Source organism: Marmota marmota, unplaced genomic scaffold (genome assembly GCF_001458135.2).
Source record: "Marmota marmota marmota unplaced genomic scaffold, marMar, whole genome shotgun sequence".
In the NCBI taxonomy this organism is placed as follows: Eukaryota; Metazoa; Chordata; class Mammalia; order Rodentia; family Sciuridae; genus Marmota; species Marmota marmota.
Window position 1 is genome coordinate 28,765,122 of NW_025999842.1, and position 17,993 is coordinate 28,783,114.

At 35.6% G+C, this 17,993-nt stretch overlaps 2 protein-coding genes across 3 annotated transcripts in view; both read right to left on the reverse strand.

The window, feature by feature from the left end:
• Window positions 1–17,993, reverse strand: part of Ak9 (adenylate kinase 9) — a 127,348-nt gene that overhangs the window by 16,223 nt on the left and 93,132 nt on the right. The window contains exons 27-31 of one of the 2 annotated variants that reach the window (XM_048787325.1): window positions 14,820–14,944; window positions 11,598–11,817; window positions 9,814–9,879; window positions 1,033–1,242; window positions 421–639 (exon numbers count right to left, since the gene is read on the reverse strand). In XM_048787325.1, the coding sequence (XP_048643282.1) occupies window positions 421–639; window positions 1,033–1,242; window positions 9,814–9,879; window positions 11,598–11,817; window positions 14,820–14,944 (840 nt within the window). Of the gene's footprint in view, window positions 1–420; window positions 640–1,032; window positions 1,243–9,813; window positions 9,880–11,597; window positions 11,818–14,819; window positions 14,945–17,993 lie in introns of those variants that run through there. The other variant, XR_007342060.1, reaches the window with a different exon arrangement.
• Window positions 3,172–5,266, reverse strand: LOC107151441 (mitotic checkpoint protein BUB3-like). The gene has a single exon (XM_048787410.1). It carries the CDS (start codon window positions 4,397–4,399, stop codon window positions 3,539–3,541), a length of 861 nt encoding a protein of 286 aa, XP_048643367.1. The 5' UTR covers window positions 4,400–5,266; the 3' UTR covers window positions 3,172–3,538.

Sequence of the window (17,993 nt, forward strand, 5' to 3'; positions counted from 1 at the left end):
ATCTTCATATTGATGAGAATGAGGATTACGTAATTAATTCAAGTTAGGTTTAAATATCTTTTTACAGCATCAGATGGCCATCAGATCAGCCATTCCTGGACTTGACAGAGTAGGTGTAAACTAGTATGGTAACATTATTTCTCCCTGAGTGCTATACCAGGACAGTTGCCACAGGTCAACATTATTGTCAGCATCATCATTATTGAGCTAGAGTGAAGTTCATGGCTACGGATAAGAAGAAACTCAGGGTGGGGAGGGGTGCCTGTTCTATGTTACACATTTGATAATAAAAAAGAGAAAGGTTAATAGTTTCATTTGAAACTCCCAAGTATTTTTGTAATAAGTTAAGAATATTACACATTTTTTTTTAAAAAAAAGAAAGAAAAAAACATGGCTTTCGAATGTTTTTGCTAAAATTACCTTTACAGGGTCCCAATAACCAAATGAACTTATATACTTGTAGGTAAAGGTAAGCATTTTCTGGGCAAGCTGTGTGGATATTGGATAACATTTCTCAAAAATGCTCTCACGATTTTCCACCAATGGCTTCAGTTTTGTATGCAATATATATTGTACAATGTGGATTTTCCGAGCTCCATTAATATGAATCATTGGTATTAAAAACTTCTCAAATTCATCCTGATGAGAAAAATCATAAAATCTCATGTTTAGTGGGCAAAAGACCAGTTGTCACAGGTAATGAGCATTGTGGTGGTATTTACTCATAGCACATAGACCCTGATGGTTACTCATTCTGGGAGGAAACAAATATTTTTTCAGCTTCCAAAATTTAGCTGTGTGTTGACAGCTAAATTTAATTTGATCCTGTAAAGCTTCATGTTGCTCTTGGTTTATGGACTTGTTTTCATATTCTTAAATGGGAATTCTTAACTGACACAAGGGAAAACAGCCCTAAAATAAATACTTCTTTTGAAATGTTATAAAAAAAAATAAGGCGTAAACCAAATTGATTTTGTTTCATTCTCAAATGCTACTTTTTGCATTATGAAACAATGAAGGAAAAGTCAGAACCTGTATCATTTGTAAATTACTCATTTCTGTTTCAAATTTTTCTCCCAGTTCACTTCTCAGGCGGTCAATTGCATCAATTTCCTGTTCTTCATCTTCCTCGCTCATTTCTTCTTCATCTTTTGGAAACTCTTCTTCGAGGATGTTTTCAATATCATCTTCATCATCATCAGGCTCTTCCTCACTAACTTCTTCATCTTCTCTAAATCCACCCTAAGGAAGAAAATACTCTTTTACTATACATGTAAAATATGTGCCAAATGACACCACTAAACCATCTAGAGTACTTTATAGTAACTTGATATTAGTTGGTATTCTATGACAACATTTGTCAGCATCCAGAAATTTAATACCTTGAATACTCTGACACCTTAGAGACCCCATAAGTAAATAAAGAGATAAAATAATTAATATTATTTGTGTCCATGGTTGTCAGAATGTTACATGTTTTTGATGGTCTTCTGGAAGAATATTTAATGCAGTCAAAGAGTATTAAAAATGTATTAACTAGAATAAGATCAGTTTCCTTATATGAAAATAGAGTAGTGAAAGTACCTACCTTACAGGGTTTTAGGAAACATTAAATGATTTAGTACACAGACAGTCCTTAGAAAACTCTGTGGCACAAGGTAAGTATGAAAATGATAGCCATTGTTGCGCTATTATAGTCATTTGGTATAAAGTACTGTATTAATAATGTCACTATCCTTTTAGGAGACTATGTTCCATTTGAGGTATGTAATTAATTCATGAATTATTATTGAAGACCATGGCAGAATTTTGGTACTAAGTTGTGAATACAGTTTAAGATTTATGGTTCCCTTAGCACAAAACTGAACCTCATAATATGTATTTTCCTGTGTTGACTCCACTCCCAAGAAAACTCCCCAAGTATTCCTTGTCTCAGTTGAGGTACGGCCTTCCAGTCAGAAACTAGGAAGTTATCTTGATCTTGGGGGTTATTGTGACACCTCACTTCCCCAAACCTCTGCCCACCCAGTTACCAAGGACTCTACTCCTGAATGCAATTCCTTATTAAGAAACGTATTTCAGGGACTGGGGTTGTGGCTCAGTGGTAGAGCGTTCGCCTCACACGTGCGAGACCCTAGGCTTGATTCTCAGCACTACATAAAAATAAAAAAGTGAAATAAATAAGGTATTGTGTCCAGTTACAACTAAAAAATAAATATAAAAAAAATGTTTAAAAAAGCAACATATTCCATTCTTGGAGCTGGGATTGTGGCTCAGCGGAAGAGCACTTGCCTAGCACATGTGAGGCCCTGGGTTCTATTCTCAGCACCACATAAAAATAAATAAATAAAGGTGTTGTGTCCATTTATAACTAAAACAACAACAACAACAACAGAAAAAATAATAAAAAATAAAAAAGAAACATTCTATTCTAAGGAGAATGTTTCTAGTATCAAGGTCAAACATTACTTTTATTCTTATTCAAAATTATGCCACATTTTAACTTATCCCATGTTTGGATGATGCTTTTCTTATCTCTCTCCTCTCCCCCATATTTCTAGGGGGTTTATTTGTTTTGCGAGCAGAAGCAGCATTATCTACCATATCAATTGGCTACTTTTTTCATATAATATATGAAAAGCTAATTTTCAAAGATCTTAAATATATGAAAGTCTTTCATTTCATTCTCCCATGTTATAAATAGTGTGGCTAGGTATAAAATTCCAGGTTGTAAATCATCTCAACTTAGAATTTTAAAGGTGGTCTATGTTTTCTATCATCCAATATTGTTAGTGAGAAGTCTGACATAAAGCTTATCCACATTCCTCTGTGGACATCTTTTTTAAATTTTAGAAATAGTTAAGATCTTGTTTATATCATTGCCAATCAAAAATTTCATGAGGGTATGTGAGGGTATGTCTAATACCTTTACATTTATTCTGGTTGGCATTCGGTAAACCCTTTCAATTTGAAGACCCATTGCTCTCTTCAATATTGGAAATGTCTCTTCTGATATTTCCTCTTTTATTTTCTATTTCCACTCTTTTATTTATTTATTTATTTATTTTTTAAAATTTTTTATTGTTGGTTATTCAAAACATTACATAGTCCTTGATATATCATATTTTGTTTCCACTCTTTTAGAATGTGCATTGATGTTGACTCTTTTGGATTAACTCTATCTATTGTCAGTTCTTTCTTTGATGTTTCTTATCTCTTGTGTTTTTTGTTCTATACTTGAGAAACTTCTTTGATTTTTCATTTTAATCTATCATTTATCTTTGTCTTAAATTATTTGAGTTCTCATGAATTCTTTTTTGCTCTTTGATTTTTCAGAGCATCCTAATTTTATGCAAATACAAGTTTCTTCTTGAGTTTTCTGAGGACACTGGAACTCTTTATTTATTTATTTATTTATTTTTGTTTGCCCAAATACCTTTAATGCAGCAAACCATCAAACCATCTCATGCATTTAGGAAATTGTTCATTTAAAAAAAAAGAAAAGAAAAAAACCCTCTTTTCCATTATTTTCAGGTTCTTATAATATTAAAATTAATATTGCCCTGGTTTCTTTGTTAATAGTAATAAATCCACCATTGGGGAGTACGAATTGTTTTATTATCATCAACATGGCACTTAAGTAAGTGAAATCTTGCCAAGTACATGGTGACTTGGGGTTTGTTTCTGCATCTGTCACTTGGCGAATGAAGATACCATCTTCAGGATGTTCTGTGTCATGCATTTCATACATATATGATGATGCTATTGCAAGTGTAGTCCCATCATTGCTGAAGGCAAGTGATGCGATGCTGGTAGGGTACCGCTGGAACTGGCACAGTCGTTTTTTTTTAAATGGATCCCAAATATTTACAAATCCATCAGAACCACCTGTGGCAAATGTATTGTGGATATTGTGAAATGAAATGGCATTGACTGGGTAAATCTGCTCAATATTATTTTCTTTTAGTCTGTGACATTTGAAAGCATACTTCTTCTGTACTTCAGGGCTTGGGTCCAAGTACTCAACTGCCACCGGGCCTTCAATAGAGCTTAATACATAGCCCTGCTTGTTAAGAATTGCTCTTATGCAGCGAGTCTGGTATTTCAGGCTGGACTCCCTGCGCTGCAGCACATAGCCCATGTTCCGTAAATCCCACACCAACACTCTGCGGCCCGCTGAACCTACAATCAGCCAGACTCCAGACACTGAGAGGGTATACACCTTTTCAGGCTGAGAGAAGGTCCCAGCATTGCAAGGAGTTCTGGGGTCCCACAATTTAACTGTTTGATCCCAACTTCCAATAACCATCACATTCACTTCTGGACAGTATTCAACACATCTGATAGGGGCATCATGGGTTCCAGCAAAATTTTCTTGATCAGTGTTCAAATCAAGCATTTTCAACTGATGATCTAATCCCCCACTCCAGGCATGCGTTGGATCCTAGAAGGCACAGTCCAGGATGGTGCCAGTGTGCTGGTACTTGAGCCGCATGGAGTTGGCCGGCACATCATAGAGGCGCATCATAGAGGACAAGACCAGCCCACTGGAACTCTTTAAATGGTTAATATTCCTGGGTTATCTATTTATGACCTATTGGTTTTTTTCTTCTTTTTTCTTTTTTTTTGTCCTAGTTTTCCTTCTTCTTGATAACTTCCATCAAGAATATGGTGATTGGGGCTGGGGATGTGGCTCAAGCAGTAGCGCGCTCACCTGGCATGCATGCAGCCTGGATTCAATCCTCAGCACCACATACAAAGATGTTGTGTCCTACGAAAACTAAAAAATAAATATTAAAAATTCTCTCTCTCTCTCTCTTTAAAAAAAAGAATATGGTGACCTTGGTTGATTATTTTTATGAAAAAAAGATTAAGTTGACCAATTAAGAGCAATTGTAGCTCTCTGTGAGCAATGTTCTATAGCATCTAATGTCTTCTAGACATTTTATTTAATTCCTTTAGAAATTGTTTACATTTTTTTCTTTGGGGTGGCCAATGTCACTATAACATGAGGGGCTGGTAGAAGTGACCTATAGTTTACTCCCTTAGAATCAAATTATATGCAAATAAGTTTTGGTTATGAGTCTCATGCATGCAGGGTAAGGGCTTTACCACTAAGCTACATCTTAGCCCTATATGCTATTTCTTTTATTTATCATATTGCTTTGGTTAGTACCTCTAGCATAATACACAATGCTAATTTTTTGAAAAAGCTAACATCCTAAAAATCTTCACAGCAGATCATCTGGAAGACACACAAGTTAATTGTTCCTAAAGAAAAAAGATTTCATTTTTCTAAAGGTGGCAATTTGATTTCCTGTGACATTGTCCCCCACCCTGATCCCTCCGCCTTTTTCCTAACATCTTGTATCTCTTAGTAATTATGATAGGAGACATGTATTCTAAACTTCATGGTCTCAGAGAGCTGCCTCCATTATGGAGAAATAAATTCATTTAACCTCTAACAGATAACCATAAACTGTGGACAAAACCGACTCTCTCTCCTTCTCACTCACTCTAATTCATTCAAATGTTCTGGAGAGTAATCAAAAGCAGATTTGGGAAAGTAGTCAGAACAGGACAGAAGCACACGAACAAGGGTAATTCTTCCGATTTTGTACATTTACCAGAGGACAGTCTTAGAATTGTGGTGGTTCATATCGCTAAAATTTTGATAGAAAGTTCATTATCTGACAAAGCAACTAGGGGAAGCTGTTACAACCAGGCCCATTGCAGAATGAGGGTAAATCCTGGAGATGAGAGAGCCAGAGAGGGGATGCTATTTTAAATTCAATGTGTAAATATTGTTTGAGCCTCAGGTTGAGCCATGAACCATGCATATATTCGCAGCTCAGCAACTGTAAAAACTGAGCTGCCACCCATTACAGGCACAGCAGTTTACATGTTTAATTTTATCAAGTTATTTTCCTGCTAAAACAAAAGTATCCAGTTGTCTTTGGAGGCAAATAACTAAATCCAGAATCTCCACATATAATATTTACAATTGTGTAATATAATCTAAAATTTCTCAAAATAGGAAGGGTTACAAAAGTGTGACACATTCTCATGAATAAAGACAATTACCAAATATCCAGTCCAGGTGTTAGAATTACCTAATAAGAACTTTAAAGCAGTTATTATCATTATAATCAATGAGTAGAAGTAAACTATTATTATAATAATTAAAAGACTAGAAATCTCAGGAGGGAAATAGGAACTATAAAAATAAACAGGTCCTGATCCTGATCCTCAATACTGAAACCAAAAATAAAGAAAACAGAGGGGATAAACTGAAAATAAGATGCACAGTCTCAGAGAAACACAGGACTGGATTTAGGGTGAAGTGTGTGATAACTTCCTGTTAGTAGAGAAGGTAAGGGGAGGCTGATTCTGCAGGCAGTGGGACAGGAGAGTGGTGGTGACTACAGCCAGAATGCTTGTTATTAGAAAGAAGAGAGGTAGAGGGAGACATGAAGACAGAGAAGTAAAACAAACAAGTTCACGGGCTTCCCTGGTACAGGAGTAAATTATTTGGATCACCACATTCTCTTATAATTCCCTTAATATTTTTTTCCAATTTTTTTAAACTTGACTTGGTTTCTCCTTTGATTAGTTTTTCATCTAGTGTAATACCTCCCTTTGCTGATTTTCATTGTTGTTTTTCAATTCCTCTTCATGGAACATTTTGCTAAGGATGTTCTATAGAGCAAGCTTTTGAGTTGTTAATTCTTTTAACCTTTGTTTATCATGGAAGGTTTTTATCTCATCATCAAATCTAAAATTGAGAGAATGAGGCTGCCTCTAATTCTGGATTTTGAGGACTATTATGAACTATATGGTTTTCAATGTCTTGAATCATAATCTCCAACCTGTATATCCCCCACAAGCCTTGTTTGTTGATGCATTCTGAAGTGTCCACTGAACTTTAGCCTTTGGGTCTAAACATACTGCCTCCTCCCTAGGAGGTATCAGAGATGGTCTGGGCCTGCTACTTGGTCCTGGACCTTGTTTCAAGCTCTTCTGGACCCTGACTTTGGCTTTCCCTCCATGCTTAGGATATGTATCTCTTTTAACTACTCACCCAGGTGGAGTCTCACAATTGTGCTTACTTGCTCCCTGGCTCTTATTCTTCCTGGCTTTCTCCTTCTGCTGGCTACTCAACACCTGATAGAAGGGACCCGGGCATCAGAACCGGTGGACAGAAGAGAGCAGGGACTGAAGAGAGGAACAGAGAAGAAAAAGGCCAGGGCTTGGCTTACAGAACATTCTTTAGTCACGTTCTGAGACTGAAGGTCCACGAGATGGCGATATTTTCCTATAAAATTAATGCCCGCAGTCACTTTGGGATGGTGACGTGGTTTCTCCCATTAAAAATGTTTTATGGGCTGCTCAAAAATCAGACATAAAGGCAAAGGTTTTAGCTTAGGGCAAGAAGACAAAACTGGGAAGGGCTTTACCTGTAGGTGATCCTCCAGTTAGCTTTAAAAAGGCAACTCATGGAACTGCATATTCTGCAGCTCAAATAGGAGATAGAGAGGTTAGAATCCTGTCCCCCGCCCCATCTCTGCTCAGGACAGCAAGCTCTAGAGTATATCTGGATTCAGGATGGGTTCAACTCTGGTGTCACATGAACCAATATGACAATCACACCAAGTGATCCCTCAAGTGCTGCATTTCACTCAATGTTTTGTTGTCTGAGGTAGTAGCAGGACATATCTTATGAAATTTTCATTAAAGGTATTGGAAAAAAATTGCCAATACATAGTTTTCATCTTTAATAAAAAAATCTCAAGAGTTATGTTCTAAAAGTTTGCTGTATAAATTAATCATGTGGGGTACATAGCCAATTTTACAATAGAATAAGCCTTAGGAGAGATAACTTACAAAATCTTAGTCTATAAAATAGAACATTGGATCTTTAAATGAAAAATAAAAAAATCATACAATTCTAATGTTAACAAGTGGAAAAATCATAAATTAAGAATGTGTCAATACCCCCCCCCCCCAAAAAAAAAAGAATGTGTCAAATATATCCTGAAAACTAATTCTTAAGAAAAAAGATTCAGGGGCTGGGGTTGTAGCTCAGTGGTAGAACACTTGCTTGGCACGTGTGAGGCATTGGGTTTGATACTCAGAACCACATATAAACAATTAAATTAAATAAAGGTCCATTGACAACAACAACAACAACAAAAAATATTTAACTAGAGTAGCAAAGAAGTATTAATTAAAAATAAGTATTAATTAAAGTATTATTAATTAGGGTGGCTGAAAATTATTAACTTTTCCCATTTTACAATGAAAACACTAGGCTCAATGTTAAACTGCTAGAACAAAACAACAATAAATTGAGAGCTACAGGTCACTGCTGAAGAGCCAGCAAAGAACAGTCAGTAGGTCCAGTTTAGGTCTGCTCGGCTCCAAAATCTGGCCTCTTTCAGTAATTCATTCCTGAGATTTTTAAAGTGATTCTTCAGGGGATCACGGGGATTCCCCAGGGCCTCCTGTAGTTAACTGTTCTTGATTCAGGTTAGGATGTCTGTCTTCTTTACTGTGAATGTTAACATGACACCTTGGACTGAGCAGGCTTTCAGGATATGTTTGATGAGGGAATGAACACTGGAACAAGGCCAGAGATTTCTGTAAATTTTGTTCATGGCTTACTTGTCATAATCTGAAGCAATATTAGGCACAGACCTCAATTAATATTTGTTAATGGAAGGAAGGAAGGAAAGCAGTCAGTCAGGCCAAGGCAAATAATGAAGAGGAAGCTTCTTGTTCTTAGACTGCTTTCTCTCCCTCAGTCTAATGGTTTGGTATATATTCTCGGTTGACTCTGTTTTGACAGAGCCCACTGTGTGGGCTCCTCTTCTGCAGTTGTGTGCCCATGGCTACAGTGCGTTTTATCTTCAGTCCATTGTGTAGAAATCCAGCATATCCACACCAGGCCCATGTGTGGCTGCACTTGTAGCAAGTCACACTTTTTGTTATTCCTCTTTTCTCCTTCCCCTGTTCTGCTGAACATTTTTATGTAGGTGGAAATCAGATTATAGGAAGGTCAGTCTTGAGAAGATGTTATAAGGGTGTCTCAGACCAGAAGGAAAAGAAAGGCCGGCGCTCTCCTACCATTTGCCTTGGTCAGAGGCATGACTCGAAGCTGATTGTGTAAATATGACCCTCAGTTCTTTCATAAAATAGCTTGTTTCTAATTTCAGCTTGTCTTTGACTCCTGTATCCTTGAGTTGCTTGACTGTAGCAATCAGAACACTAAGTCAACTTGGGAATATCTGCTTTCTAAATAAAACAAATCCATGACCTTTAAGCTTTATCCTTTAAAAAAAAAAAAAAAAACCCCAGCAGATGGACAGAAAAAGATGTACTGAGCATCCTGCACAGATGTCTGACTTTAGGGGTTCACAGGCTTACCCTCACTCCATTCTGAGCCTGAGATAATCAACATTTCAGTTCCAGCTCAACTCCATAGGCTCTGGGCAACCTCATTCCCAAACCCCAGCCTGTCTCCCTGTGGCATGGGTTGGAAATGTGAAATGTAAAAAGATGAAAAACCGAAAGAAGCATAGTTCAATGCTAACATTTAGAATTAGATAATTGAAGCTTTGTTAGAGGTTTGCTCTTAAGAAGTAATCATTTTTTCTCTGATTACAAATATAATAAAAGGTCATTGTAAATAGTTACCAGAAGAAGAAGGAGGAGGAGAAAAAGGAGGAGGAGGAGGAATAAAAATAAATAGAAACAAAGAGAACAAATGGAAAATAATAATGATGTGTAATTTTATCAATTTAATTTACTTACCTCTGCTTTTTTTCTTTTGTCTTTCTCTGCAATAAGCTCAGCCCTTCTTTTGGCAATATTGTCATCCTATTAAAGAAGTATTTAAAACTTTTAATAGAAAAATGATAATATCTTTAAGTATTAATATTTTTTTCCAAGATGGAGATAATATTAGGGTGGAAGGATGGGGAATTTTCCAGGAAAGCATGCAGTGCCGCTAATTGTGCTGTTTCCATGTTTCTGGGCCTCTTGACCAGCTATTTTCCTCCAGAGGGAGACAGTACTTAGGGTCAGTCACCCTGTCCTCAAATTTAAGAACTCCTTTTCAAAATTTATTATGCATTTTTTTTTTTTTGGTGACAGCGAATTTTGTACATGGAAAAATAGACATATTCTTGTAGGCAATTTGTTGAAAATGTTTGGTCATTATTTATCTTACTATAAAATATGATGTCCTAAAAGAGACCCTAAAAATACATTTGTACATGTGAGGAAAGCATTTGTATTCTGGAGATGGCCACAGGGGTTTTCTAGGGCCCTCTAAATCTAATGCAATGGATTCTCTCACACATTCCCAAGGTTTACATGAAAACTAATCAGTTCCCCTCAGGTTTTGGGGCTAGTTGGCTTAGGACTCTTTAAACTGGAGTCCCTTTAAAAAGTATATTCATCTTACATGTCCTGAATCTACTTTTCCTCTGTTCCCTTCTCTCAAATAAGCAGTCAGTGACGTTTCACTAATCATTATATGGCTGCCAGTGGCCACTATAGTACATACTTTCATTTTTCTGCTCTAAATCCATCAACACAGTATTATCTGACTGTAAGGTGAGTTAACAGAAATCCAGAGGGTTTAACTCATGTAACTTCACCAAGAATGTGTTAGGATGGTTTAAGAAACTTCCAGATGAGGAATGGAGGAGCATACGGCAGGACAGCTCTGAAGAGAAGGATCTGCATTTGTTCCAGCCGAGAAAAAACAAGGACAAGGGCAAGAAGAAGAGGGGAAGTTCAGGCCCTGAGAGAATGACTTGCTCAAAATAGAGTCTTAGGAAACTTAGTCTGGAAGTTTCTGGAAGGATGGCCTCATGGGTGCAGAGATGAAGTCAGAAAGGAGCGCTGGTGTTAACCAGGAAGGATCTGAACCAGGGTAGAGTTAGGGGGAGTGAAAAGGAAAGAGAAAATGCAGGAGGTTATGAACTAGCTCCTGAAATCCGCTTTCCTGCCTGAGTCCCTAAAGTTCTCAGAGCATGTGATGTCTAGGTTGCTTCTGAATCTGGAAGAGGGAAACCAGAAGGAGAAACAATTCCATTCCTACGTGTTTTGTTATCACTTCTTTGTCAATGCTTTTCAAATGATTTTACCTTGTTTTGCCTTGGAGAGAGAAAAGCATTAAAGTGTTAAATATGAAAAGTGCCTTGACCTGCAGCTCAGGAGGCTGAGACAGGAGGGTCGCAAGTTCAAAGCCAAACCCAGCAATGGTGAGGTGCTAAGCAACTCAGTGAGACCCTGTCTCTAAATAAAATTAAAAAATGGGCTGTGGATATGGCTCAGTGGGTCAAGTGCCCCTGAGTTCAATCCCCAGTACCCCCCCCCCAAATAAAAGCCTTGAATAATTCTTAATTCTTATTATAAGGAATCGTAATATTTAATGAAAGTGTTTTCATGCTTACTATGATATTAAAATTTTAAAAAACTACATTTTTATGAAGACCACTTTATAATTTACATAGATGCTCAATATTTTATAAGATATTATTCTATTTTATAAGATTTATTCCTATGCATTTGTACTGAATACATACTCTGATTTTTGTCTTCATGTCTTTGATGAGTTTTTTCCTTTCCAATTTCTTCTTTTGTTTCTGCTTCCACTTTTCGACTTTGGAGGGAAGGAGGCGATCAAAAATATCTTGATCATCAACTTGTATAAAAACAGCAGTATCTGGGAAAAATCCATGGTCCCCTAGAAACAAGGCCTCTTCAGGATACCGTGGGAAACCATCCAGTATAAAACCTGTGGAGCTAGGTGGAAATCTTCATACTTTACTTTATTGACTTAGAATATTATATATAGATTTTAATATATATTATATATTGTCAATTTCTATACATTATAAACTTTAAAATATATTGATAAATCTCAACTTTATATCAGGTGCATAATAAATAGTTTAACAAATTTATCGTATTGTCTTATTTCTTTTAATATTTCTACTTGTATACATGGTACTTCTTTAAAATACATAAAATTGTGTTGAAATAATAATATCTTCTGCTTATATCTATGATATAAAATTATATCCAATCAGTTTGCTGACGATTACTATTAATTACAAGTTTACTAAAAGATGTAATAAAACCATAGGAAAAGATAAGTTCTCTTCCTGGGAGGAGTGCCCAGCCTGATAAATATGCCACCTTTATTATAGAAGGAGCATGCTTGGCTAGCTCACCATTGACAGAAACCCTCAACTCTTACAGTTTTTCTTCTTCTGATGAGACAATTCAGACCTTCCTTCCTGAATGTCCTTGTCACTAATGATGATTATTGCTATATTTATCCTGGCTTTTACGTGTAAGATGATTATATTCAAAAAGGGTCGTCAAATTTGCCCAAGTATAATGAAACTTCAGGGATCATGGAAATTACTGGAAAGTGAACACACTTTTCCTTAGGGAGTACTTATAAAACAATCAGGCTTTGAGAAATTGGCTTTTTTTAGTTGAGAAAGTCAATATTGGTCCCTTTTGGAAGGGAGAATTTGCTTATCTTGTTTATCTAAAATTTGTTTTAAGTATTTAAATTTAAATACATAAAGTTATTAATATAACAGAACTTAATATAACAGAACTTTTAGGAATGATTGACAATTCCAGCCTTCAAAGATGTTAATCCTAAGGGCTGGGGTTGTAGCTCAGTGGTAGGGCATTTGCCTAGCATGTATGAGGCACTAGGTTTGATCTTCAGCACCACATAAAAATAAAATAAAGGTATTGTGTCCATCTATAACTCAAAAAATATTTAAAAAGATGCTAATTCTAAAATGTTAATTTTCATTTTCTATTAAGTAGGCAACTTTGTACATATTGGCCATAATATGTGTGTCCTTTTCTTCAGAGATGCCTCCAGTCTAGTCTCTTGTAGGAGAAGCGATTCCATTCCTATGTGCTCTGTTATCACTTCTTTGTCAATGATTTTCAAGTCTTTGCCTCTACACCCCAACTTTCTTCTGAGTTTTGATTCAGATTTTTCTTAGAACTGCCTAGTTTCTTTATCCAAATGCCCTTCAGAAATGATGTATGATTTATACATAAAAAGTTATACTCACTATTATCCTTGCAAGCTACTTCTCCTCAGACTCACCAGTCCTCATGTGCCAAATGTAAGAGACATTTAGGTTTCTACCTCCTTCCTGCTCCTCACATATAACGGCCAAGTCCTGGCTCACCTTCTCTGCATTCATATTGCCATTTCTGCTATTACTACTTAGTTAAGCCCTTAGTGTAGCTCTCCAGGACTAATGCAATAGCATGTCTACAATGTTTTATTTCCTGATTATAAGAGCAACAAATTTTACTGTACACAAGTTGGAAAAGAGAGGAATACATGAGAAAAGGCAAAATTATCCATAATCCCAGAGGTTACTGCCAGTTTCTTTCTTTCCAGTTGGTTCCTCATGAGTCCATCTCTCTAATAGATTATATATAGTTTTGCTTTCTTCTTCATCCTCACTGCCTCCTCTTCCTTCTTCTTCTTCCTCCCCCCCTTTTTTTTGGGGGACCAGGGATTGAACTCAGAGGTGCTTAACCACTAAGCCATATCCCCAGACCTTTTTCTATTATTTATTTTGGGACAGGGTCTTACTGAGTTGCATAGGGCCTCCCTAAGTTGTCGAGGCTGGTTTCAAGCACGCCATCCTTCTGTTTCAGCCTTCTGAACCACTGGGATTATAGGTGTGAGCCCCATGCCCAGCTGCATCTTCTTTTTAAACTTAACATCGTATGCTATTATAAAATTTTCATTATAATATATTTTAATGGTTGCATAATACTCAGCTTTTTATTTAGGGTTTTATACTTTAAAAGTTTCAGTTTCTATCTCTATCTACATATACCCCTATATGTTGAGATAAATATTTTAATGTATTGTATGAGATCAGGAACTAAATAATGCTTATATGCCTGCAGATAACCTGCCTGTTTCCTATAACTATTGATCTAATTTAAGGAACAAGAAATTTGAAAAAAATTTGATGATTAATAATCCCACTCACTCATTTAATTCAGGGACAAGGTGAAAGAGTGTTTAGAGACCTAAGAGGAACAATGGAGTTAACCAGTTATCTAATTTCTCCAAGATTCAGTTTTCTTATTTCCAATATGAGATGATAAAAGTTTCTGTGCCTTAGAATTATTGTAAGGATTAAGTAAATTAACTTGAATAAAATATAGTCGAACAGTCCCTGGGTACACAGTAAATTGCAAATATGCGTATGTTATAATCAGTATTGTGAATGTCATTTCATTCTCTTCTGGTGGATATTAAGGCAAGAGATTCTGGTTTGGAAATTCAGATGAAGTTTTGAAGTCTGGCGACCTGGAGATCAGTCCTGTCTGGCTTTTGGTAAAGGGATAATACTCTGGACAGTGGGGAAGAGGTCTTAACTGTAATTGATAAAAGGCCACAGGGAAAGAGGCCAGCACATCGCTGGGGTACATGGGCTTAGAAGATGGGTTCACAACTACAACTGTGCACTAGAATCATGTGGGAAGCACTTAAAACAATACCAAAGCCCAGGTCCCATTCTCATTCCCTGGCATTTTGATTTGATTGTTTGAGGAGGGATCCTGGCATCATTATTTTTCAAAAATGCCACTGATGCTTTTCCCCACGTGCAGCTCAAGTGAGAATTTACACCAATATAAGAGAGAAAATTCTCAAATTTCTGTTGTGCTACAATTTACCTTTAGGAATAAAGGAAGCAAAAATCAATAAATGCATAATTCTCTCTATATTAAGTTACCGGAATGGTTCTTTAAGCCACCATTCAGAAAGAATGACTTCGAGAATTTCAGGCGGCAATGGCTCACTTTCCACTAGACTTGATTTGATTATTTCTTCTTCTTCTGTAAGTTGTACTTCTGGAGGCTACAGAAAAAATCAGAAAATAAAACAAGTTTTTAAAACTCTACATTCATGAATAATATTGTACCACATAATTGATTAGGATAAGACCTACTTTTTTCTCTGAGGTGTTTTATCATTCTTTTGCTTATAAGTATTTAAAATTTTGAGTTCATTTCTTTTTAAAAATTTATTTATTTTTATTTGTTCTAATTAGTTACACATGACAGTAGAATGTATTTTGACACATCATACATAAATGGAATATAACTTCTCATTCTTCTGGTTGTACATCATGTAGAATCACACTGGTCATCTAATGACATATTCACATAGGGTAATAATGTCGGATTCATTCTACTATCCTTCCTTTCTGCATACTTCCTCCTCTCCCTTTATTCCCCTCTGTCTAATCCAAAGTACTTCTACTCTTCCCTATCCCCTCCATTGTGAATTAGCATCTGCATATCTGAGAAAACATTGGCCTTTGGTTTCTTGAGATTGGCTTATTTTGCTTAGCTTTAGGGGTTGTAGCTCGGTAGTAGAGCGCTTGCTTAGAATGTTCGGGGCACTGAGTTTGATCCTTAGCACCATATAAAAATAAATAAAGTTAAAAAGAAGATATGGTCTACTTCTAAGGATCCATTGCCTCTGAGAAGAACGTGTATTTGCTCATTGATGGATGAAATATTCTATATCTGTCTGTTAAGTCTAAGTTATTGATTGCATTATTTAGTTCTATAGTTTCTTTGTTTAGCTTTTGTTTGAAGATCTATTCAATAGTGAGAGAGGTATGTGAAAGTCACCCAATATTGTTGTGTTGGGGTATATTTGTTTCTTAAAATTGAAAAGGGTTTGTTTGATGTACATAGATGCTCCATTGTTTGGGGCATAAATATTTATGAGTGTTATGTCTTGCTGATTTATAATTCCCTTAAGCAGTATGAAATGTCTTTCTTTGTCCCTTCTGAATTACTTTAGCTCAAAGTCCACTTTATCTGATATGAGAATGGAAACCCCTGCTTGTTTATGTGATCCATGTGAGTGATTTTTTTCCAATCCTTTCACATTCAGTCTGTGGATATCTTTGCCTGTGATGTGAGTCTTTTGGAGACAGAATATTGTTGGGTCTTGTTTTTTAATCCAATCTGCCAGTTTATGTCTTTTGATTGATGAGTTTGGGCTATTAACATTCAAGGTAATTATTGTGATATGATTTATATTCCTGGTCGTTTTGGTTTATTTCTGGTTTTTAATTTGACTTTGTTTCTTATTTGATTGACTATTCCTTCAGTGTAATTCCTCCCTTTGCTGATTTTCACTTAAAAAATTTTTTTTTTCATTTTCTCCTCATGGAATATTTTGTTGAAAATGTTCATTAGTGCAGGCTTTCTAGTTGTTAATTCTTTCAACTTTTGTTTATCATGGAAGGTTTTTATTTCATCTTTAAATATAAAGCTTAATTTTGCTGGATATAAAGTTCTTGGTTGGCATACATTTTCTTTCAGAGCTTGATACATGTTGTTCCAGGACCTCCTACCTTTGAGGGTCTGGGTGGAGAAATCAGCTGAGATCCCAATTTGTTTCCTCCTATATGTATTTGACATTTTTATCTTGGAGTCTTTAAAATTCTATCCTCATTCTATATTTTAGCCGTTTTCATTATAATGTGCCTTCATGTAGGTCTGTTATGATTTTGTACATTTGGGATCCTGCAAGCCTCTTATATTTGATTTTCCATTTCATTCTTCAGGTTTGGGAAATTTTCTGATATTTCATTGAAAAGATGTGATTCCTTTGATTTATACCTCCATGCCTTCATCTATCCTGATAAATCTTAAATTTGGTCTTTTGATATTATCTCATAATTCTTGTAAGTTCTCTTCATGGTTTCTTATCACCTTTTCTGTGTGGTCAACTTTATTTTCAAGAAAATATATTTTGTTTTCATGCCTGAGGTTCTCTCTTCCAAGTGGTCTAGTCTGTTGTTGGTACTTTCTATTGAATTTTTAATTTGGTTTATTGATTCCTTCGTTTTGAGGATTTCTGCTTGACTTTTCAGAATCTCTATTTATTGAAATGATCTTAATAAAACCTCCTTAAATTTATCTCTGATTTCACTCCTTTCATCATCCTTTATGTAACAGATCAGTTTAACTATGTACATTCTGAACTCCTTTTCTGACATTTCCTCTACTGTGTTGTTAATGGATTCTATTATCGGAACATCTTGATATGTTTGGGGCTCTTTGTTCCCTTGTTTTTTCTTCATATTGTTTGTATGTGTTTTCATCTAGCAGTGTGGATCTGAGGCAGTACAGTTTCTACCCTGTAGACTTATTATGTCCCTGAGGTTTCTGGTACCTTGCCTTTAAGGGGAAGACCAATATTAACAGCACCCCATGCAAACAATATACAGCCTTAAATCAAATAGCTTCTATTAAAATGTCTACAGTTTTTCCACAACAAACAGAAGAGATGTGTTCAATTATTGTCTATAATATAAATAGTAAATTTGCAAAAGGGTTTACAATTTCAAATGGTGGACAGAGAGAACAGAAATGATATAGGATGTGCTGTTTATGAGGAAGAAGGTGAGAAAATATAAGTAAAAAATTATAGGAAGAGTGAAATAGGAATTAATAAAGGTTGGATGTTAGCAGGAAAAAAGAGAGAAAGAGAATCCAGAAAAATAGATAGGTGAGAGAAAAAATATATATAAAATAAATATATATATAAAATATATGAAGAAAAAAGTAAAAATAAAAAGAATACACAACAAAACTGTAATATACATTCAGATATCCTAGTCCTCAATAAGCTGGTGCATGAAAAATACTTGGTTTCAAAAATGGTAGAGATGTAAGAGAGGAAAAAAATAAAAAAGGATATTAATGGAAAATTAAACAATTGTTTCTGTTGGAATTCAAAAATTTCTCAGTTTCCCTTCTTAGCCGATAGGTGGGGTTGTCTGGAGGGTGGTTGTAGCTCTATCTTCAGGATGGTAAGAAAAAAACCAATTATATATATATATATATATATATATATATATATATATATATACATATATATG